At 38.5% G+C, this 24,006-nt stretch overlaps 1 protein-coding gene across 9 annotated transcripts in view; it reads left to right on the forward strand.

Moving 5' to 3' along the window:
• LTBP1 (latent transforming growth factor beta binding protein 1) overlaps positions 1 to 24,006 on the forward strand; it is a 209,251-nt gene that overhangs the window by 110,471 nt on the left and 74,774 nt on the right. For all 9 annotated transcript variants that reach the window (XM_064445906.1, XM_064445908.1, XM_064445907.1 and 6 more), the window contains 3 exons: positions 3,160 to 3,231; positions 19,562 to 19,684; positions 21,228 to 21,395. In XM_064445906.1, the coding sequence (XP_064301976.1) occupies positions 3,160 to 3,231; positions 19,562 to 19,684; positions 21,228 to 21,395 (363 nt within the window). The remainder of the gene's footprint in view (positions 1 to 3,159; positions 3,232 to 19,561; positions 19,685 to 21,227; positions 21,396 to 24,006) is intronic.

Genomic DNA, 24,006 nt, shown 5'->3' on the forward strand with positions numbered 1-24,006 from the left:
ATGTCAGTATCAAAGTGTTATGCTTCTGTACAGCAAACAATTTCCAAAGATAAATGTAAATTTATTATAAGATATAATGGAAGTGTGGAGTGCCTGCTTAAGGATTTATAGTTCATCAAGGTTCTTTTATTTTGTTTGGGGTTTTGTTTGTTTGTTTGTTTTGGTTTTTTTCTTTTTTACAATAATTACAATGTCTCAGTGGTAAAAAGAGTATGTGCATATATATTCTTATATGTGTATATATGATATTGGATGGAAAAAAACTTGGGAGTCAAGTAAATCATTAGCAAGTTATCACTTAAGTGGTGTCCATGGTAGTGTCTTATGAGGCAAAGTTAGTCCCACATTAGTCCCGTGTCATTTTGACCTGTTCTGATACTTCACTAAATTGGTATTACCTTTTTTATTGTAGACGTTTTGGAAGCAGACAGACTTTTGCTTTTAAGGTTTTATGCTTCATAAACTTCATTTTGTTTGACCTGTTCTTATAGTTATATGTAATCAGGCTGCATTTAATGTGATTTTCTGCAAAACCGAATACAGCAAAATATTTAAGCAAATACTTCAGTCTCATTACCAGGCACTTTTCTTCTCTCTTCAGTCAACTACTTAAGGATGTACTTAAGTTTGCATATGTCTTGTTTCCATGGACTCAAGTAGAGCTTTGTCCCTTTGTAAAGATATACTTGCATACTTTGGGTAATAGCCACCGCTCAGTCAGGGCTTCTGGCTTGTTGCAGTCAAGTGCCTTGGCCTGAGACAGCTCCCATGTCTGTAAGCTGATGGGTTATTCAGGATTACTGAAAAACAAAAGAAGAAATTTTGGAATAGATCTCCATTTTTGAGTGCTTCTACAGAAGACAACTTTTAAGGCAAAGTGCATTTCTGTGTTACATGGGGAATGTTATGATTGTTCAGGCTTCTTGCTAACAGTTAATAGTTACAAACAGGTTGTCTAAGTGAGTAAAGGCTAAGTAATGTAGGACTCATCCAGGTCCCACAGGAATCACTAGCCATCACTGAATAAACTCCTTACTCTACTGTGACCTGCTTACATTGCTGCTCTTTGTAGAAGGAAGAAAAGAGCTGCTAGTAAGCTGCTATTTCCTGTTCAGTGTCAGAAGAGGAGGATGAGGAGGGAGGGAGAGGTTAAAATCTCTGACCTGACTTTACCACTCCACTTCCTAGAGCAGCTGAGTCACCCTGGAAGGGAAAATCCGTTGCAGCGCTGGAAAAGCCCTGGCATAGCTTATGGGCTGGTCTCCATCTACAACTGGAAGAACAGAGCTCTTCATCTGTTTTCCTCTGCCAGGCTCTACTGCAGGGTACCATTCATGCCCACAAAAAGTTAGAGAGACTCTCTTGGTTTTAGTCTGAATCGAACTGGGTCTGTAATGGCAAACACAGGACAATAGGACATAAACAGTGCAATTATGAATCTGACTCTGCCAACATGAGCATTAGAATTTTCACTGACATTTTGGAGGCCAGGAATAGGCTAGTGCGTTGTGCTTTTGAAAATCTCCCCTTAAATTTCAACTCCTTTAAATATTAACATTGTGAAAAGATTGGAGCTACCACTTTTGCTTGAGTGATGAAATTTTCAAATTTTAATTTGTGTTAAGATCGTTGTAGTCAATGTAAAGATGGAAAAGTGTGTGTTCAAAGCTGTAAGAACATTGTTGCTGTATTTCAACTCATACCATTTTTGTGTTTAACCATCTTATTACTTTAAGCAGTCTCTAAGGAGAATCTTAATGTTCTAATTAAGCAATTATTTTAAATAATTCAGAGCAATTTGAAATAAAATCATCTCATTGCAAAAGCTGCTATTCCAGATCATCACTTAAATTTTTTCCGAAGAATAGGAAAAGCTTTAGAACTAATGAAAATAATTTTTTTTTTTCTATGCTTATAGTCAACCAGTTACCAGTTTTAAAACAAGTTGCAGGGATAAATGTGCAGTTCGGGCATTATATGTGAAGTGAAGCCAATTGAAAAGATTATCTCACTAAGTTGTTCAGTCTTATTTGACAATTTATACACAGTAAAGATGGAAAGTAATGTTTTGGGGTTTAGGGGGTGTTGGGTTTTGGTGGGTGTGGGTTTTTTTGGTTTGGAGGTTTGTGTTTTTTGGTTTTGGTTGTTGGTTTTTTGGTGGTTTGTTGGTTGTTTTTTTTTTGGCTTGCTGAACATTTAGAACACTTAAAGAAACACAGAAGATCTGACCAAATGTAAGGTATCTCTGCTGTAGCATTCAAATTATGAAAAACTCTCTTGGCTCTTACTAAAGGCACTGTGTGATCATAGTGCCAAAAGTTTAGTCCTACATGTTTAATAAAGTACTGGGCTTTGCCAAGAGGTTAGCTTTTAGTGCATAACCATACAAAGAAGTTAGTGCTCTCATTTATGATGTTATAACAGTTTAAGGTAGTCCCAAAAGCAACCGTAAGTGGAGGAAAGAAACAATAAATAGAAGTAAAAATGTAGTTAACTGAACACTTTCTATTTTAGCAAAATTTATTTCAGTCTGTATTTTGCAGTGTTGTTATGCCCTTGACAGTTTACACTGATCAGCCAATAAGTCACACAGTCTTCTAAAATTCAACAACTTTGTTAGGTAAATCACAAATGTGCTTTTTTCTTTTTTGCTTTGTTTTAAAAGTTCATTTGCTTCTATTTCCTATGTATTTCAAGGTGGTTTTTTTTAATTCAACGTGGCAGGAGAAATGATACCCTCCAATTTTGCTTAACACTGAAGATACTTCTGCTTTCTAAAGCTGCGTTCAGTTTTAAAACCATTGAGTTTCCATCATGAATCTTCATCTTTTCCCAACATGATATTTGTAGCTGGTTTGGGAAGCTTATTATTTGAATATTTGGGAACTGGAATGAAAGATAATGTCCTGATTTCAAAGATTTCTTTTTTAGAAAAAATATGAATTTGACTGGATAACTGAAGGCTTAAGTGGTATATGTGTGGAAAGAGACCAAATTAAGGTTACCTGTACAACCTTTAATTTTAATTTCTTGACCTTTTACGCTTAACCATACATCATAAAAACTTTTTTTTTATAGTCACGTAATAATTTGGCTGTCAGGCTATGTAAATAAGCATATAAATCAGCAGTATTTAAATTATGTAATTTTTTTCTTCAGCTTACCATGGATACAGTCCTATGATGGAATGCCCACAAGGCTACAAGAGGATCAATGCTACATTTTGCCAAGGTATGATAGAGTCCACAACTGACTGTTTATTTTGAGTATCAGTTTTCTGTGAAAGATTCTTTGGTATTTATGACTTACTTGAATGGATCCAGTCCATTGATTTGTATTTTGGAAAAAATGTTGAGGCTCCTTTTAACTTTTGCCAAATATTAGCAGTTCCATAGAGTGGGGTTTTTTTGCTCTGGGGCTATAAACATTTAGAACTTTTACATATACTTTTGTTTTCTTTGATGATGTATAAAGATGGCTTCACAAGGGTTCACTTACTTTGTTTTTCAGTAAAGAACTTTTTCTACTACGTTCTGTCGGTTCTTTTGCTAAACAGTGAACCTGCAGACTTACTCAGTTAAGTCAGATGAAACTAGGAATAGAGAATAATTTCTACAATCATGAAAATATAGAGTCATCAGAGAACAATTCTTTTAGATTTAAGAGTTTAGACACATTAGTACTGAAAACAGCCAGATGATGTCACTGGCAAGTGGAAATTAAAAAACCATGCATACCTGGCTGCCATGTAAAGCAGTGCCCCACGTACTTCAAGAATGTGTGTAGTGCAGGTGAGGGTGTATGGAGTTAATATTGCATAAGTTGTGTTACTCCAAGATTGTGCCCTATATCTCCTGGCTGTAAGCATAGAAGTTATCAAAACATACAGGGTTGTCGGGTCTGCATGATCATGCTGCTCCACAGAAAGGCTTGGGGCATTTAGATTCTGCTGGTGTATGGCATCTCTGTCTGACAAAGCTGAACAGGTGACCATAGGCATATGCTCGTTCTTTCTGTGTATCTTGGAGTATTGAACAGAGGTGCTAGATGAGGATGTAGGGAAAAACTTAATTGCTTGTTGACTTGTTTGGCACAGCTGAAGTAAACAGGAGGAAGGAGCTCTGAGATGTGAGCAATCCTGCAGTGGTGCTCTGGAGGAAGATTTGGGAAGGAGGGGAAGAATGAGTTCTAGAGAGGCTGACACTGACCTGTGGTCAGGTTCATTAGTCATTATTGACAGTGCAAGGGTGAAAGAGGCCCCAATAAATGGTAGTGGTGGTGAAGAGAGGCAGAAAATGAAAGAGTAATTGGCATTAAAGCCTATATGGTAGGCACTTTGCACATAAAGTTAATTTTATTTAACTGAAAATTTTCAGTTAGCACATCAGTGAAGGAATGTGCAGTAGCCAGCCACATAAAGAAGTGATTTAACCACTTCTTTTTGTAACCACTTCTGTTTGTAAAGTGCTAAGCACAATCACCCAGCAGCTTCCACTGCTGAAGGAAATGTGAGCTGCTCTCTGAAAGTATAGGTACTTGAGCCTCTGCCGCTCAGTTCTCTGCCTAGCGGTTTACCAGCTTGCAGGGTAAGGGCATTTAGGATTGTGAGAGAAAATTGGGTTGGGTCAAAATAGTAAAAAACCTAATTGGAGGAGAGCTGCAAATTGCATCTCAAGGGCTTGTTCCCTGATCTGCAGTGAAAGACTGAGGAGACCCCTTAATAAATAAAACGGATGGGAAGATGTTGATGGTAACTTACTGATAAGGACTGCAAAGTGAAAAGGGGAAGGCAGTGAGTGTAAGGAATAGAGCGGCCACCCTTTCACGCCTCAAATTAAACATGTAGGTGGGGCATATATTTCAGCAAGAGGTTTCCAGCCATTTCGAAAGAGATTTTCTCATTCCACATATTAGTTACGAGGTTTTTCAGAGTCTTCAAAAGAGAAGATTTCTAATTTTGAGCACAGAAAGTGTCTGGAAGTTGCCATAATGCATTAGTGTCATCATGCATCCCTCTGAACATGGTCCAGGAAAGACTGCTTTTGATATCTCTGGTAGTTGTGCCCAAGCACCACTGTATACATGACAGTTTTGTAGACAGCAGCAACCCAGCAGGCATTTAAAGGTGAGTAGGGCATTCAGTTTGTTTCAACGGGTTGTACGTAGGTGTTGGCAAACGTTATTTCATGGAATCTAAGGTCCTTAATCAGGGGCTACAGACAGCGAAAAAATGGTCTGGTGTTTGTGAAGGTTGCCAGGTTGTGAAAGTAGTCCAGGAAGTTGTTTCGCTGACCGATGACAGGCTGATGGAGAGGGAGAATGTACGCCTCTGGGTAGGAGCATAAGAGGGAGCTAAGTCCTGCCATGGTATTGTGCAGAAATAGATCCATTCCTGTTGTTGGTTGTACTGGCTTTTGATAGTTTTCCTCTGGCACATTTTTGTACTACATAACTAATACTGCAAGAAATGTAAGGCTTTAAATAGTTTGCATTAGTACTGATATCGTTATCCCAGAAGAGAGAGAGCTGAAGGGTCTAAATATAACTTGTAGTTGACACATGGGAACTTATAACCTAGAATTTAATCAGACAACAGAAGTAAAATTATCCCACCAGGAAGCAGACTGTTGATGAATTGAGGACGGGGGCGATGTCTTAACTTTCTGGAGAGGACAGAGGTGGTGATGGCTGCAGGTTCCCCGAATTGCCTTGTCGAGGCTTGGGTGGCTTCTGTGTAATTTACTCACCGGCACATTCGAAAAAGGAGGTACAAGTAGGGAAGGAACTGGGAGAAGGAATATCCATGAAACAAATCCAGGATGAAGTTTAGTCCTATTGAAATAAGCAACAAGATTACCATTTTCTTTCAGAGGGTCAGGACTTTGACCTCTGTTTGAAGGGTCATCAGGAAAACTAGCTTCTTATGTGAAGACTTCTGGCAGGGTATATTTTGGTCCTGAAATGGGCATTAGTATGTGCATCTCACTGGGTCAGCAAAAGTGTCCTGTTTGTGTTTATCTGAATCAGATGTTCTTATCTAGAAGAGAAGAGGACGGGGCTAGTATAGAAACAGCTGTCCATGTCACAAACACAGAGCAAAGCAACAGCAATAGCTGTGAAGAGATAACAGTTCAAGCTGCTGGCAGGGGAGTATTCATGTTCTTGTAATAATCCTCATGATTAAATTGAAAAGGAGCGGCACAGCATGTCTATATGCAAGTATTCACCTGGATGTTCACAAGTCCATGGGACTGGATGGGATCCACCTAAGGATACTGAGGGAGCTGGCAGAGGAGCTCGCCAAGCCACTCTCCATCATTTATCAGCAGTCCTGGTCAACCGGGGAGGTCCCAAATGACTGGAAACTATTGAATGTGATGCCCCTCTACAAGAAGGGTCGGAAGGAGTGTCTGGGGAACTACAGGCCTGTCAGCCTGACCTTGGTGCTGGGAAAGGTGATGGAGCAGATAATTTTGAATGCCATTATGCAGCACATGTGGGACAACCAGGGGATCGGGCTCAGCCAGCATGGGTTTATGAAAGGGAGGTCCTGCCTCACTAACCTGGTCTCCTTCTATGAAAAGGTGACCTGCTTAGTGGAAGAGGGGAAGGCTGTGGACGTTGTCTACTGTCGTGGTTTAGCCGGCAGCTCAGCCCCACACAGTCGCTCGCTCACGCCCCCACTGGTAGATGGGGGAGAGAATCAGAAGGGTAACGCTCGTGGGTTGGGATAAGAACAGTTTAATAATTAAAATTAAAAGAAACAACAACAGAAATGCAATGTAAAGGAGAACAACGAGAGGCGCAAAGCCCCGGGGGAAGGGAGGGGAGGGGGGAACGAACCGCCGAAACAAACCGCATGCGATGCAGCCGCTCACTGCATGCGACGCAGCCGCTCACCGCCTGCCGACCCGACACCGCGCGCTCCCGAGCTGCAACTGCCCCCCCTCCATATACTGGTCATGGTGTCACATGGTATGGAATGAACCTGCCATTGGCCAGTCAGGGTCAGCTGCCCCCACCATGGCCCTGCCCCTCCCAGCCCCCCCCGCCACGCGGCAGAGCACGGGAAGCTGGAAAGGTAGCCAACCCCCACAGTGAGGAGAACTAACCCCTTCTCAGCCAAAACCAGCACACTACTTGGACATTAGTAAGACCTTTGACACTGTCTCCCACAGCATTCTCCTGGAGAAGCTGGCTGCTCACGGCTTGGACAAGTGCACTCTGTGCTGGGTTAAAAACTGGCTGGATGGCTGAGCCCAGAGAGTGGTGGTGAATGGAGGAGTCACATCCTGTTGGCGGCCAGTCACGAGCGGTGTTCCCCAGGGCTCAGTGTTGGGGCCGGTCCTGTTCAGTATCTTCATTGATACTATGGATGGGGGGATTGAGTGCACCCTCAGTAAGTTTGCAGATGACACCAGTGTGGGTGGAAGTGTCGATCTGCTGGAGGGCAGGCAGGCCCTGCAGAGGCACCTGGACAGGCTGGATCGTTGGGCCAGAGCCAACGGTATGAGATTCAACAAGGCCAACTGCCGAGTCCTGCACTTGGCTCACAACAACCCCATGCAACGCTACAGGCTGGGGGAGGAGGGGCTGGAGAGCTGCCTGGAAGAAACGGACCTGGGGGTGTTGGTTGACAGCCGGCTGAACATGAGCCGGCTGTGTGCTCAGGCGGCTGAGAAGGCCAACGGCATCCTGGCTTGTATCAGGAATAGTGTGGCCAGCAGGACCAGGGAGGTGATAGTGTCCCCATACTCAGCACTGGTGAGGCCACACCTCGAGTACTGTGTTCAGTTTTGGGGCCCTCAGTATAAGGACATTGAGGTGCTGGAGCGTGTCCAGAGAAGGGCAACGAAGTTGGTGAAGGGTCTAGAGAACAAGTCTTATGAGGAGTGGCTGAGGGAGCTGGGGTTGTTTAGTCTGGAGAAGAGGAAGCTGAGGGGAGATCTTATCACTCTCTACAACTACCTGAAAGGAGGTTGTAGTGAGGTGGGGATCGGACTCTTCTCCCTAGTAACAAGTGATAGGATGAGAGGAAATGGCCTCAAGCTGCGCCAGGGGAAGTTTAGGTTGGATATTAGAAAAAACTTCTTCACCGAAAGGGTTGTCAAACCTTGGAACAGGCTGCCCAGGGAGGTGGTGGAGTCTCCATCCCTGGAGGTATTTAAAAGAATGGTAGACATGGTGCTTGAGGGTATGGTTTAGTGGTGGACTTGGCAGTGACAGGTTAGCGTTTGGACTCGATGATCTTAAGGGTCCTTTCCAACCTTAACAATTCTATGATTCTATACATTTTAATTAGATTATTCTTTGCTAAAGGGGTGTGCGTGCTGTGTCCATGCTCAGAAAGGGCCAGCATTGCCAGACCAAACAGTAACAGGGATATATTTCTGAAACCCTGCCTACAGCTAAAAGAGACTGCAGTTTTCACCTAAATATTGTCCAGCTTTCACTGCCTTTGAAAACAGAGACCTAAAAGCCTAATTAACCTTTTGTTCTACATAGGTTTTGCAGTGAAAAGCCTCCTTAGTTTACAAAGCCTATGTAGTATTAGTGCGATTAGTAACCAGGTCCTGATTTTTTTTCCTTTCAGGTGAGTGAATGAATGTAATGAAACATTCTTCTTTCTAATGTGTATGTGGAACAACAAAGAACCATCTGTGGTTACGCTAATTCAAGCAGTTCAGTGTAATTGCTATCAAAGATTTTTTTCCCCATAGTAATTATCTTCTTAGTGGTATGATTTATTACATGTACGTACATGGATGCCCTGAGGCTGTTGTTAAAGCCAAAATACAGCTTATCAGAGTTGCAACTTCTTTGTCAGAATCCACATGCCATGCTAATTTCTGGTTCTCTGTTTAGAACTCTACTTACTGTTTCCTTCTTCTGCTAATGGTTTTCTTGGAAAACTGAAATAGAATGAAAAAAGCAGCTGGTGAAAAGGTTGGATTCCTCTTTCAGGAAACTAACATATTGCCAATAGAGCACTTGAAAAATCTTATCTTGAAGAACTGGAAAAATACCTGACCACTTGTTGTTTTTCAATGAAGTAAAAAAGTTCTGCACAGAAGTTCTTGAAAAGTCCCCATATGCTTAATATTAAATCTATATGAGCTTGCAGAAACTAGTACTCATGTGTTGATGGATCAAATTCTGTAATCAAGTGCTCTGGGGACTTCAAGCTTTTTTCCCTTGGCTTCATCATGATTTAAAATGAATTTTGAAGGTATATTCTGCCCTCCTACAGTTGTCCCTAAAATACAGTAATATATTTTCTAATTCTAAATTTCTAAATTTGTTGTATATACATTTTATTACTTTTAAATAATAAAGGAGCTTTGTTTCATAAGAAATGCTATTTAACGTTACTTAGCGACTAAGTCACCAATCTTCTTTCAAAGAAGTTCTTTTATGGTGATCATACTGAGAAATAAATATATCTCCAGAAACTGGGCTGGGTTGCTGTTTGGACACTGATTATGTGTTTGAAAAGTGTGGCTCTGCAAACTTGCGTTCCAGTAAATTCCACACAGAAGTACAAAATTAGTTGGATTGATTTCTCCTGCTGCTACTCTGCTAGCTCAGAAGAAATCAGTGGGTCATTTCTTAGAATAAGCAACTATTTTTTCTGTAATTTAAAAAAAAAATATATTGCAATAGTTTTGTTAGCAACCAAACCTTGTTTGTTTTTTTTTTTTAACCCTTTGTTGTTCTCACTAACCAGGTTATTATTGAAACAATCATCTATAATGGAGGCACTAAAGCCTGAATATTATTTTTCTTAGAACTGAGGATATATTAATAGTGGTTAACAATATAGCTATAGCAGAAACAGTTGGAACAGTATTTTCAGTGGTGTTTGTAGGTACAGTTGTAATTGATTTTTCTAAAGAGAATAAAAACTGATGGCTGCGTATTGAGCCAATTTGTAGATCATTCAGTCAGATGGCATCCCTGGTGAAGCCTAGCATATACCTACCGGAATGAGTCAAATTTTCACAAATGAAACATAAATTATGTATTCCAGTCTTAATTTGCAACATGAGATTTTGTGTGTATTAATGTACTTACTGCATGAAAACATCTGTCAAGGCAGATATTGCCAAATAACATTTAATAACTGACCACTAGGTCATTTCTAATTCAGGAGCTGCCCAGTACTTTGACAAATTCTAATTAGTGTATAATTGATCAAGGCGGCTTGCTTTGCTTAAATGCAGCAAAGTGTCTTAAGTGTGTGCAGTTCTTATTGAAAGGCAGGTTGCTCCCTTTGCGTCAAAAGCAGGTAACTGCTTTCCGTTCAGTTTTATTCCTTAGTCATTTAAACGAAGTCAGGTTTTGAAAAGCATAGAAATGGGATTTCAGAGCTTGGTACAGAAGTCCGCCTTCAGAAATTTGTCTCTCCATGGTGCTTAGGCCTGGAATCAGCTGTGGGCTGCTGATGTTGAGGTTGTTTGTGTCCTCCAGCACCAGGCATTTGGGACAGAGTGGGTGAGAAGGGCTGCAGTAGTTGCTAGCCGCAAGTTTATTCTGAATATTTCAGTGGCACTACCAGGGCTGTGGTGGTCTGACTAGGCTTTCTGCTTCTACAAGTTCGCTTTCTTGGTCCAATTTTCATATGAACCTTCTTGATATCATGATTGTCCTAGCTGGCGGCCGTTGCATATTTAGTTTTTATCTTGTCATCCGAGTCTGTCGTCTTAAAAATGGTGAAATTATAAGTTGTTGTCTTCTGTTTATGCTTGTAATGTGACTTTGAGAATCTGAATTTTTCATTGGCTATTGAGACAGATTTATTCACCTACCAAATGTGTAAAAGAAAACACATCGTATACAAATAAGATCTGTTGTTTCAAAAGAGGGATTATTTTAATACTAAATCACTTCTTAGTGTTCTTCTGCCTTGTTTACAAAAACTTTAAATGTCTTTTAGATACTTCAACGTAATATAGTTAAAAAAATGAAACCCTAATCCAGTTTTGATAGTTGACACTATGATTTCAAAGTTATCTATGCTCCTGAAAAGAAATTTGACAGAATTCTTTACATGAATGGTAACAATTTCTTTCAAAAAACAAATTAAAGACTATTTTTGTTTACGTTTGTATTGTTCAAAATTGTTGTAGTGAGCCCTGACATTCTTTGAACTCATAGACTGTTTTTTTGAACAAAAATATTTTCTTTAAAATTAATAGATTTAAACAACATGCTGTCAGAAGATGGCAACTTTGACCAGAACACATCAACAAACATGTACATTCAGTTCTAGAATTTTGTTTTTAAGTTAAATGTTTAAATGTGGTTAAATGCTCCAAGCTGTTATGATTTTGATGAGCATAAATTCAATGTGTTAAGCATGGAGATAAAAGAATGAATTTAATTTTATAGGAATATTTCAAATTCCAGTATGTCTGTGACCAAATATGGGCCTCACTCACTATGTGAAAAGGGTAGAGAGTGGAATTGCTCCATGTGTCCAAATGAGCTACAAGACTGAAGGGAGAGAAGACGGCTTTACCCCACCTTAGTGTTTCCTGTGATTCTGCATTAGGCCAGCTGGGCCTGGGTGGTCTGAAGAGCTGTTACAATGTTTAACGCAGCCAGAACACAGTGAACTTCTCTTCCTAAATACTCTTCCAGCTGGAGGCTGCTGAAGGGAAACACTACAGGGCTGATATTCCGACCATTGGCTTTTGTAGGCTGGTCTCTAGCAGAACAGCTCTCTGCTGACCAGGCAGTCCTTCTGCACCGCTTGCTTGGCTTTAGCTGACGTAAAGCTCTTGAGGTTTTGTTGATCTGTTAATATGAAGACTGATAGGCTGTGAAGCATTCATATTTGCTTGCTGAGGAATCAAAGTATTTCAGTAAATGGTCAAATTAAAGGAGGTTACAGTAGCTTTATGATGCAGCTAGTAAATCACTCAGCATGTTTTACAAGAACCAAGCAAAGCATATTCTTTCAGCAGTAAGTGACAGGTACATATCTCGTTATAAGTAGACACAGGAATTTTTCCCGGGATTGGATGTTTACGCTTGGCATGATTGGTTATCCCTGGAAAATGGATACTCAGGTTATGTTATGGTGTCATTAATACTGGAAAAAAGCTGAAATGGATTCATTTCCTGAATGTGATTGAATTAGGCATGCCATTGCTGAGGAGAGATAGGAGAACATTGCATGTAGGATTCCAGAAGAGAACCAAAGTAGTGTTGTGTTGAACAGCAGCTAATGCAGCCCCAAAGGCTGTTTTAATCTGCTTGAAAATCCATTAAAATATCTAAAGGATGGGTGTCAGGATGATGGGACTGGACTCTTTTCAGTAATGCCCAATGACAGGACAAGGGGCAATGGGCACAAGTTGGAACACAGAAAGTTGCAGCTAAACATGAAGAAAAACAACTTTCCTGTGCGGGTGCCAGAGCAGTGGCACAGGCTGCCCAGGGAGGCTGTGGAGTCTCCTTCCCTGGAGACATTCAAAACCCGCCTGGATGCGTTCCTGTGCCCCCTGCTCTGGGTGTCCTTGCTGAAGCAGGGGGTTGGACAAGATGATCTCCAGAGGTCCCTTCCAACCCCTACCATTCTGTGATTCTGTGAAAGCATTCATCTTTGCTTTCCAGAGATTTTTTTTTTTTTGCTATAAAAATCTGTAAGAATCTGCTACATTGTACCCTTCTGTAAACAAACACCTATACAGTAGCCAGAGGGAAACCTTCCATTAGGTGTATAAATGTTTTGTCACTTAAGTTTAAGTACCTTAGAACAGAATTTGATCACATGTCTAATTTTTCTCCTTTTGACCTTTTGATTCATATATTTCTTTTTCAGTCATCACAATTTTGCAGTGTGCAATGCATGTGAGAGAGCTGAAAAAGTAAATCAATTCTTGAGTAAAAGACCCTGACCCTCATAATATAGATTGAGATGTCAAAAAGCCACTGGGGTTTTGGATCTTTAAGCCAGGAAGATCTGGTTAAGGAAAATAACAAATAAGGGTTAAGCTGTTTTTCAAATGTTTTCTGGGTTTTTATTTCTTCTGGACTATTCAGTCGTTACCTAAATCACGGTTATTAGAAGAAAATGGGTTGTTGTACTAACTGTTGTCTGCACTTAGATTTAATTAAATTTAATTTAGGATTGGGATATTCATCCCATATAATTGGAAGTTGTGTGTGTGGTAATGAATAAAAACTGAGGTTGTTTCTTCATCTGATTCTGTTAACTATTTGTGCAACAAGATTCTGGTAAAATGCTTTCAAAACACAATTGTGTTTTGGGGGATTTTTAATGTGAAACCTTGAAGATTGCCTTACCCTGGACAAAAAAAAAATCTCTTTGTGAAAGCAAAGAGAAAAAAGCCATGAGTAAAGTAAATTTTCATTTTGATATCTGAGTTATCCATTCATTTCCATCTTCTATCTACTAATTAACGTATGCCAAGTTCTTTGTATATGAAGTTGGTTTTGGACTTAGTAAAACTATATACAATTATCCTAGTTTATAACAAGTTCAGTGTTAGCAGTGCTTTCTTACATTGTTCCTCCTTTGCTTCTGTTTGGTTTTGGATGTTTGTTGTTGGGGTTTTTTGGGGGGGGTTGGTTTTTTTGGTTTTTGTGGTGTGGGTTTTTTTTAAGTCACAAAGATTACTTTGTTTGTATCACACGATTCACATGACCAGACAAGCATTCAGTTAGGAAATGGTTGTTTTAGCTTGTTTTTTCCCCAGGAAATTCAGTGGTGGTGAGTCATTAACACTGCATTTTCTGAGAGCAGGTTGACCTGACACCCAGCAGACCTAGAAAAGTCTGTGGGAATGTATGAAATACTAGCTGCTGTTAAGACAGTCTGGTTTAAGTTCTCCTTAGTGGGGAAGACTGAGGTAGGTTGGCAGTGGTCTGGTTACAGCATCTGGGTTGTTTGAAGCTGGGAGCACTGTGGCAGCTCTGGAGGAGAGTGTGGTGGCTGACCTTGCCATATATCAAGCTGTGTTCTTAGAGGAGGATATAGGAGGAGCTGAGACACTGCAGTCTCACCTGTACATAACTGCAGCGCCACTGTCAAGACCATGGTTATGGCAAAGCTTCTGCGCATTTGGATGAACTTGGGAGAGCTGAGTCACTAACAGGGCCTCTGGGATGGCATGTGGCTTCCACTGCCATCTCAACAGATCCAAAGTAAGAGTAAAGCTTTTACTTCTTGTCAAACTTTCATAGAAACGAACTACCAAATCTAGGAGCACGGTGTGTCAAGGACCAGTTCTATGTATTTTGCATGCATAATACTAAAGAATAACTGCAAAGGGTCAGGCTGTCAATCAGTGCAGAATGACAATGTTTCTTTCACGCCAGTGGGGTTACACCAGTTACACCATTCAGAAGGGTCAAGTCATTCACATTTTCAAGCACCAAGTATCAGAAAATCAATGCTTTATTTACCAGTTCTTTATGAATCATAAATAACAGCACCTACTGTGAGAGTTTGCTGTGGAGCTATGCAAGGTGCTATGTGGAAAAGCTCCTTGCTTAACCCTTTTTTTCTGTACCACTAATGCAGAGGCTTTTTAACAATGGAAAGTCGTTACTCTGTTTTAATTGAATACTGAAAATTAATATTTAGTTGGTCTTTAGAAAGCTGTATCTACATATGTATGGTTTTATAGTATGCTACACACTCCCTTAAAATATTTTCTCTGTGTAGATGGTGTTTGATCAAATCACTCCATAAGCATATTGTCAGTTTGTACTTCTGCACAAACAAAACATTATTCAGGCAACTTTAAAGTAGCTTTTTGTCTAGTTTTTACAATGGAGCGAATGAATTCTCATTGCCATACTAATTTAAAACTGAGATATTTTTAATGTCCATATACAAGTAATAGAGGGCTAAAAAGAAAAAAAAGTCTGTTCATCTTGACTCAGATTTCCAGCTGCCTGAACAAGTTGATCCAGTCCAATTTGCACAGCTGGGCAGCTTGGCAGGTGGTAGGAAACATTTTGGGTAGGTGGTCTCTTACCACAGTCTGAAATAAAGTGAAGGAGATAGGAAATCTGGAAGGTGGTTTGGTTTGGTTTTTTACCCAAAGTCGATAAATAAACGCTACTCTTACATGTATGCATGTTTCTTTTGAAAATTTGAAGGGTTTTTTTTAATCAGCTTGTGGCTTCTTTCTGTTCAATCCCGTTAGAGCTCAGTAATTCTATAAGCTCATTGAGAAGATGTGACTTGGAAAAGAGGCATTAAAAATACGCTATAATTGAGGCATCAGAACATGCACAATAAAGTTAACTTTAAAAATTGAACAAATTTAGCAAGAGAAATATCCATATCAGGAACTCTATAAGGAACGTTCATTGGTATTTACATACATATAAGCTGGTACTTAAATGTAGCAATGCCCACATTAAACAGCAATAACAGAGGACATGTGAATGGGGTATTATATTTTTAAATACTAGCTGTACAAGAGCAGTTCATCTGGGAAGAGATTTAATAGAGAGGCAGTAATGACAGCATCTGTGAACATTTCTTGCAGAATAGTTGAATCATTTGGAAAGATGACTGTGTATTGATGAATAATAGAAAACCCCACCTACCTGCAAGTTAGCCACTTCAGCAAATAATGCTATGAAACCTTCACTATTAGCAGGCAAAACTTTAAAACAGGGTTCTCCGAGTATCACCAAATGCATCCGATACGTTCCTATGCCAGTTTTTCTCAGCAGTGACATGAAATAAAGTTCAGATCTGTAGAAATTATGCATGTTTTGATTTAGATTATATTTAAATTAAATTTACTTTAAAATTCACAGTTACAGTTTATCTGTGTGAAGACTTAAATGTAAACTATGTTAAAAAAAAAAAACATTATAAAATCCAAATAGCACAGTTTTGCTACTAGGTATTCAAGATCACTCAGCTAGTTGAAGCCTGTAACCTGTAACTAGAATTTGTTTAAGTGCAAAGCCAGATTTCATACTCCCTTCTGCAGAACAGATTTTTTTCTTCGTTTCACTGTAAATATCTATATATGCATTTCAGTTCAATAGCTAAGTTATTCCAAGTTGAAAAACTGCTTGAGAATTACAACAGCAGACACCTTTTTTCCCTTCTACAACACACGGATATAGTTCTACAAACTTAAAAGGTACAGTTCATTTAAGTGGTACAGATAATACTAACGTGAATAAAAAGACTCAAATGCAAATTAGAAAACAGGTTTCATAAATGTTATTTTTCCTCTTCTTATCTAGGTGTGTCTTTGTAGGATTTTGCTTTTTTGGTTTTTTACATGCCTATATGCTTCCAGTGTTCAAGTAATAAAATTTATACATATGGATTTTATCATTCCCTAAAATGAATCTTGATGCAAACAATGAATAAAACCATCATCTAATAAATGAAAAATGCATCATTAATCATTTTAAACATTGAAAGTATAAATGCATTTATGTTAAGCTATGTAATTACCTTGCTTAAAGGCATTTAGAATGGTAGAGTTACGCTTCTAGATAGGAAGGAAAAGTGCCACATTTTTCATAATGATGACATATAAACAAATAGCAATGTATTTTAATGGTTAACAGACAAGAGACTTGGTCTTTCCTTGAACTATAAAATCAAAGTCAAATTAGCATTGTTGAAAATAAGTTGTCTTTTTCACTGGTGTAAAATTTAAATGCTGTCTCCACTAGACAAAGCATTTCTGCTAATTCTACGTGGATATATATATTCCAGGAAAAGTGACAAGCAAAAGCTGCATATTATGTATATTCTCTGGGAGGTATCATCCATTTTTCCCCCAGTGGTATAGGTTAATTTTCCTATAAATAAAAATGTATACTTCGGATTTGTAAAGGGAGAAAGTTGTTTGAAAATGTCTGGCTATTGCAATGTAGAAGGTGAGCAATTGTTTTCACTATATGCACCAATGTCAACACTAATGAGTAACTAATATTAAATGATAAAAATCAAAAGTCAGATTAGAATAAAAAAGCACAGTCCTTGTTAAAAATATATATCTTAATTTTAATTTTTAATATTATTTTTTCTTCCATCTCTCTTTTTCTCCCATGTTTTTCCTCTTCCTCCATATGTGTGTGTGTAATTGTGTATTTGTGCTTAATAAATTTGTAATTTGTTCTGAGGATTTTAATTTTGAAATGAATCCAGATATCGAGATTTTTCCTGTATTCAGAGTAAAGCCTACTGCTCCTTCCTTTAACTTGTTTCTAATGACAGAGTCAGTGCTTCATCAAAGCAAGTAGAATAGTTCCATGGTTAAGCATTTGAGAACTAATCTGACAACCCAAACTGACAACAGGTAGAAAATTCAGTAGTGGGTTCTTAAGTATTTGCTTTGTAGTAGCTTCTAGGTATTTCCTAGTCTCCTTTTCCGTTATGTTCCTTGTTGTGCCTGATATTTGAAAGTAGAGGGCTAGCAATATGTCCTTTTCTCCTGACAACTTTACAACAGCATCAACATATTTCTATTTAGGGATGTTTCAATAATATGTTTAGTTTGCTGGCTGTTAAGATTTAAGTTCATTCCTCGCAATAGTCACAAAAGATTTGTGTGTTGAAACAATTACGATCTTCCTTTTGGGGTCAGTTGGCACTCTGTAGATGCCTTCAATCATATTTTGAGATTTCAGGGCTAAAGAAAGAACCTGTTCAGACTAAGCAACTGAAGAAACTAAAATTTTTTCGAGTGCATCAGAACAAGTTTAGCTTACTAAATATTCTATATTAGTGCATTCCTTAAATAAGAAACTCCTGTGCTTATATAGGACATCTTCCTGCTCAAAGATTGGATGGGTCAAAAGGTAGACTGCTGTAGGAGAATATTTCAGCAGGTTTTTGTGCTCTTTTCTTATATATATCTTTTTTAAATAGTCCACTCCCTCTGAGGTCAAAGTCATGTAGTCTGGGAATTTTGCTTGAAAATTCCTTTGAGGCAGAGCTGATCCTTTGTAATTCATGTGGTTTCCATCATATTTCATCCAGAGTTCTAGGATATAAATTATCACTCTCTGTCACATGTGGCTAAGTGTGTAGAGGTGAAGTTGATCCAGGTGGTGTCAAGATACTAGATCAGGTATAGCATTGGAAGAGCTGAGGGATAAGATCAACACTGAATATTTGGAAAAAATCACAGCTCACATGGCAACTGCTAGAGTCTGCTGTACTGTGAGCTTAAGTCGTGCGCTCCTGTGTAGTGGAACAGGTAGCCAAACTTGTGGAGAAAAATTAAGAAGGAGGTAGGAACGTGAAAAGTTCTTTCTGTAGGTTTCCAAAAGCAAACTCCAGCACATCTATTATGTTTTACATATTCAACTTCCTACCCTCATTGATTGTGTTGAATCAGGCAGCAACATGTAATGAAGTCAAATAAAACGGTGAAGGTTTATAAAATTTTAGGCAAAATGATCACTAATGCCTGATTTCCAAGGAGCTAGCTGGAATATCTGACTTCCGCTTGAAGGTTGTTTACCCAGCAAGGTAGGCATTTTTTCGTAGCTTAGGGATAGAACGGGAAAGTTTTATGTAGAAATAATGCATGTCAACATTTTAAGGTAGGTCTGTTTCAATGGGCTTTCTCTTATTTTTCTGAAGGAGGAGACATGACAATTTATGACAGAGACAATTACAGATTGGGGGATTTGGGATTGTTTGTTTTTTGGGGGGGTGGTTTGTTGGGTTTTTTTAAAATATTATTAATATTTTAAGGTTTTGATTATCAGTGCAAGCTATATTGCTGCTTTCTGAAATAAAATACTAGTTTGGCTGACTTAGTTACAGATGGTATCCAGATGATGGTCAGACAGGTCCTATTCTAAGAGTAAGTGAATTACAGATATAGCCCCAAGCATGATAAAGACCTGAGACCAAATGCTTGGGGCATGGGAGAATAATTCAGTGAAACTGGAAGGCACTGATCATAGACCCATAACAGCAAACTTTGTCAAAGCAGTTATTAACTGTTCCAAAGTTGTGTTCCCACCAATGCGCAATCCTTTTTGCCCCACATCACATGTGTCCTTCTGCTTCTTGAAGCCTATTCTTGCTATTAAGATAGTGAGCTCTTTAGGCTAGAGACGGTATTTTTGCGTTGTGCTTCTTCCAATACAATGAACCCTCAGGCACTACCAAATACAAATACTAATAAAAACTGTATTAAATCTGTCAATCAGTGTTCCATCCTGTATAAAATATACTACATCGCTTAAAACTTGCCTCTGTGAATGTTCTTATGAGTTGTGTTTGAGTGTATAAGCAATCATCTAGTCAGGAAAAGAGGGGTTGGTAAGCCAGTCAAGTGTGTTTGTTTTTTCATTCAGAGTATTTGAGAATGATGTATAAATGTAATTGTTTTTATGTTATGTTCTCAGCAGTATTTTAAAAGGTTATAAATCAAATGTCAGTATGGGAAAAAGTGTTGATTGGAGTGTTAACTCATAACAGTTCTCGTGCACATATTTAAAAAAAAGATAAGACAACTTCTGAGGAAAGAATAATATAAACACATGTTTCAGTATCTGATTATTTTCAATTTTTCCACAGATATCAATGAGTGTCAGTTACAGGGAGTATGCCCTAATGGTGAGTGCTTGAATACCATGGGCAGCTACAGATGTACCTGCAAAATGGGATTTGTGCCAGATCCTACCCTCTCAAGATGCATACGTAAGTAATAGTGCTAATCAAAATACCAAAATAAATACTTAGTTGCACTTTAGATGAGGATTTACTTGACTGCCCTAACTCTTCTAAGCTGTCTCTGTCATGTTTGCTGTCCCTGCCTCCTCTTCTCAGATTATTCACTTTATTTAGTCAGCCTCAGTGCTCATGCCTCTCTTCCGTCTCTTTGGCCTGGAAGCTTTGGCCTCCACCAGTGGCTGTCCAGAATCCTTGCCATCTTTTCCTGGTTTTATTGTCACAAAACGTTCAAGGCCACATCCAGCCTTCTCATACACTCAAGTCTTTCTCACCAGCCTGGAGTTCTCCTTTCCACAAATTTTTTTCCTCTCTCTGCTAGTTCCCAGACAAAATAACCTTTGTTACCTGCCCTCCTCTCTTCAACCTCTGCAGCTTTGACCTGGGTAGTTTCCATTACTAAACATTCAGCCCAGGATGATCCTTGGCGTATTTTCCTTCTGATTAAGGATTAAAATTGAAGAAAGAATTAGGAGAAAGAAAAGGTTGTGAGCAGCATGAATGCAAATATTTTTCTCTGTTAATCAGCTTTTACTTGGTTTGAGATCAGTTACATCTGCAAGAAAAGAAGGCATAGAGAACAACTAAATTTGTTGCTTTAAGTTTTTTGGGAAGAATATTTACAAAGTGAAAAATACCTCATTTCCTAAGCTCCCTGTCTGAGCTATCTTTAGATTTATAAAATATAGCTAGAGCTGTAGGTGAATTCTTTTACTTTTTTTCAGCATAATTATCTTATACTAGTAGTTAATGACACTCAGTTTCTGAGAGTTTTTCAGCATTTTGAAGAATTTGTCACTTTTCAGTTTAACACCAGAAAAAATGAGTGGGTTTTCATTTTTGCTTTTACATGTCATGTTGAAAATGAGATAGTCTTTGTATTTTTCAAGTTAAGTGAATATATTACCCAGAACTGTTAGCTATATGTGAATGTGGATGCATAAATTAGAAAGCTGGGTAGATCTTAGCTTCCAGTTACCTCATAGTAGTCATAGCTTATGGCCTTTGGTTATTCTACATTGAAACTGAGCGTAACAAAATGTAAATATATAATTGTCGCTTTTATTTTAAAAAGTCATGTATGATACTTCATTCTTTTGCAGTCTTATTTATATAGCTTACTTATAGCTGAATGTTCCAGTGGTTATGTAGCTTGACACAACTGTATATTGCTAGTGATTGACCATAGTCTTCAGCAGTTGGACTTTTGTGCAAGTGAGAGAGCTGATTCTGACTCTTTATTGTGGCAGCATGACAGCTGCTGATTTGGACATTTTCTTTTTCTTTAAAATACTTTTTATCCTTGCTCTAGGATGAGTTGGAATTCAGGAGTGTTTGATAAAAAATAAGAATTTTCTTTTATGTTGTTATTATGGCTTGAGATAGGTGTCTGAAATAAAACTTGTGCAGATGGTAATTTTAATCCATTTAACTGCTAGTGGAAATCTACTGGCGTTCCTCTGTTTTGCTTTTCATGTGAACAGTACCATCATCTCTTCCCCTTTCGTTGCAGCTGATAATCCTATAGTTGCTGAAGAGAAAGGACCCTGCTACCGGTTTGTTAGTGCAGGAAAGCAATGCATGCATCCTCTTTCTGTTCAGCTCAGCAAGCAGCTTTGCTGTTGCAGTGTTGGCAAAGCCTGGGGCCCGCACTGTGAGAAGTGTCCTCTTCCAGGAACAGGTAAGAACTGCTCCATAAAAATACAGGCTCTTTGCCCCAACCCTATGTTTGTTATGCATGCTTTAAAAAAATACATCCAAGAATTGATTTTAAACAAGAAGTGTCCATCAGTAAATTATGACAGTTCTCTACATGATAGTAGGATAAACACATATATAGTGGTTTTGTTCATAGGCATTTGTGATTAAAACAAAAGAATTAACTTTGATATGTTGTGATAGAATTCCACATAAATAATGTTTGTATCTCAGAATATGTCCTTGAACTTCAGTTCTCCATCACATGAAGATAAATTTATTGTAAGTTATGTTGCGACTATACATACAGGCAGTTAACCCAAAATCTAATTAATACTCTTCAGTTGTTAAAGGCACTTGTGAAAAGATGGCAGCTTCTGAGAATTAGGGTACAGGACTACATGTGTTGTAGTTTACATTACAGTTAGTGGGACATGTATGGGAGTATCTCTTTCTAACCTTCCTTCATATCTTTACCATCCATTCTGAGGAATGTGCTAAGTATGGTGTTGCCTTCTTAACAATAAACTGGTAGTTAAGCATTTCATACCACCTTTCACTTAAACGATTCCTTCCTTCATACATAAGGCTCACTTGTATTGTCAGTGTTTACTTGGAGTCCTCCTGGTTTTTAAATATTTAAGGACTTGTAAAATACCAGCTTGGTTGGTCACCACCCTCATTTAGGTGGCTCATAGAAGAGGACACCACATATTATAGATACTGTTGGATGCCTTTGAGTACCTTCTATTCCCCAATTTTGCTTAAAACGTAAATGACCAAAGTTGGAGTCTTTAGTCAAAATCAATTGAATATTACTTTTTTCTGCAAGCGTATGGTCAAATTAATCTTTTCTAAAAGCATCATTACGTATTGTAATATACATGATGTACAGCCTATTCAGTATTTTAGCACAGGTATTTGTATTGGGAATCGACTGTTCTTACTGAAGTTGCTGCTGCAGATGTCACTGTTACGATACAGGTCATGTATTTCCCTGAAGTATTTTATAAAGGTTCAGATTTTCAAAACTAGCTAGCTGCTTTAGGAAATCCACAGCTAGTGGCAGATTCCTTACTTTTTAAAGTTGGGCTTACAGATCTGAAAGTGACTAACATTTTTGAGCATTTCAATTTATTTTTAAAGCCATTGTTTCCTGCGTGACCATTGGGTTGCTAGATCACTGATTAGGGTTTTAAAAGTCAAGTTCGCTTTCAGATAAATAATATTTCTATGGCTTTTTAATGGAGAAAAAATATATTCTCATCAGATGACTCACAATTTAAATATAGATGCTTTACATCTATGAGAATATTCCATGAGGCTTTATGCCCAGTTGTGTGTATTCTGGAGCAGAGAATATATCTTTTTGCAAAGCTGACTGCTCTCTTAGTCATAAAAAGTACATTGTTGAATGTTATGTGGAATTGATTATTTTAGTGATTTTTTTTTTCCTTAATTAAAAGACTTCAGAGAGAAAAATCTGACTAGAAAATTCTGATGAGCTGTGTGAGAAACAGTTTTCTGATTTTGTGACAACTTTCATGATTTAAAAACATGTTCCTTTCTGTAACAGGTTAAATTCATAATCTTTCAGAGTTTTCTATGAAAAATGTGTGAAAGTGGGATACTCCAGAATGGGGTAATGTATTCACTGCAGCATCCCATGTTAATTTAAGAGTCACTGAATTAAAAAGTCATGATCTCACTCTCTGATAGGTTTTAAAATGTGTGTACAAAGGAGACCAGCTCCAAAACAGAGACTGAGAGAGGCCAGCTTTCTACACCCAGATGTTGAGAGAACTTATCAGAGCTGTGGTAGAATAAGGCTCACATTTCTGTTCTGCATTTGAGACAATATGACCTGAAACAAGATTTCCTACATCCGGAGTACACATCTGAAGGGGCAGACATCAGATTTTCTCTAACTTCCTCTTTTGACTAGAATTCCCACCCTCAGTTGGGTGTTTTTTGTGGCAAGTTTTGGTATTAGTGATTCCCAACAAAAAGTATTTCATCATTCTGAACCCACTCAATTTAATCAATTTGACCCTTCATCTTTTCTATTACTAAGACACCATCTGAACACAGTATGCAATTAATGCATTCTGCAATTTAATGTATAATTTAATGAATTCATCTGCGGAGTGTACCTATTGCTAGTATTTTGTGTTTTTATTTAGATGCTAATTCATTTTAAAACCCTGATGTGTTCAAAGCAGAATTTGTGACTTTACTAATGCCCACTCCATGCATCTCTTAAGAAGATATAAGAAATCACATCGGACGTGGGAGACTAAATCTTTGGTGTTTCATCCCAATGTAGCTTTACTTAGAGCAATGAGGCCAATGAAGCACTGTCCCCTCAAGACTCCTGAAGGTCTCCCTGTCCCCGACAGGAGCACAGCTATTATCTTTGATGGGGAGGAAGGCTGACCTATATTCCTTTTTCATTCTAGTCTTCCACTAGGACTCCAAAACCCGATGCTCACGTAGAGCAGCTGCAGAGATCAGAACAGGTGCTGCTGCCTGGCTTTCATTACCTTTTCCTGTAGCAGCTTTATAAATTAGATTATTTCCCCTCTCTTCCAGTG

The sequence above is a fragment of the Phalacrocorax carbo genome, chromosome 3 (genome assembly GCF_963921805.1).
Source record: "Phalacrocorax carbo chromosome 3, bPhaCar2.1, whole genome shotgun sequence".
In the NCBI taxonomy this organism is placed as follows: Eukaryota; Metazoa; Chordata; class Aves; order Suliformes; family Phalacrocoracidae; genus Phalacrocorax; species Phalacrocorax carbo.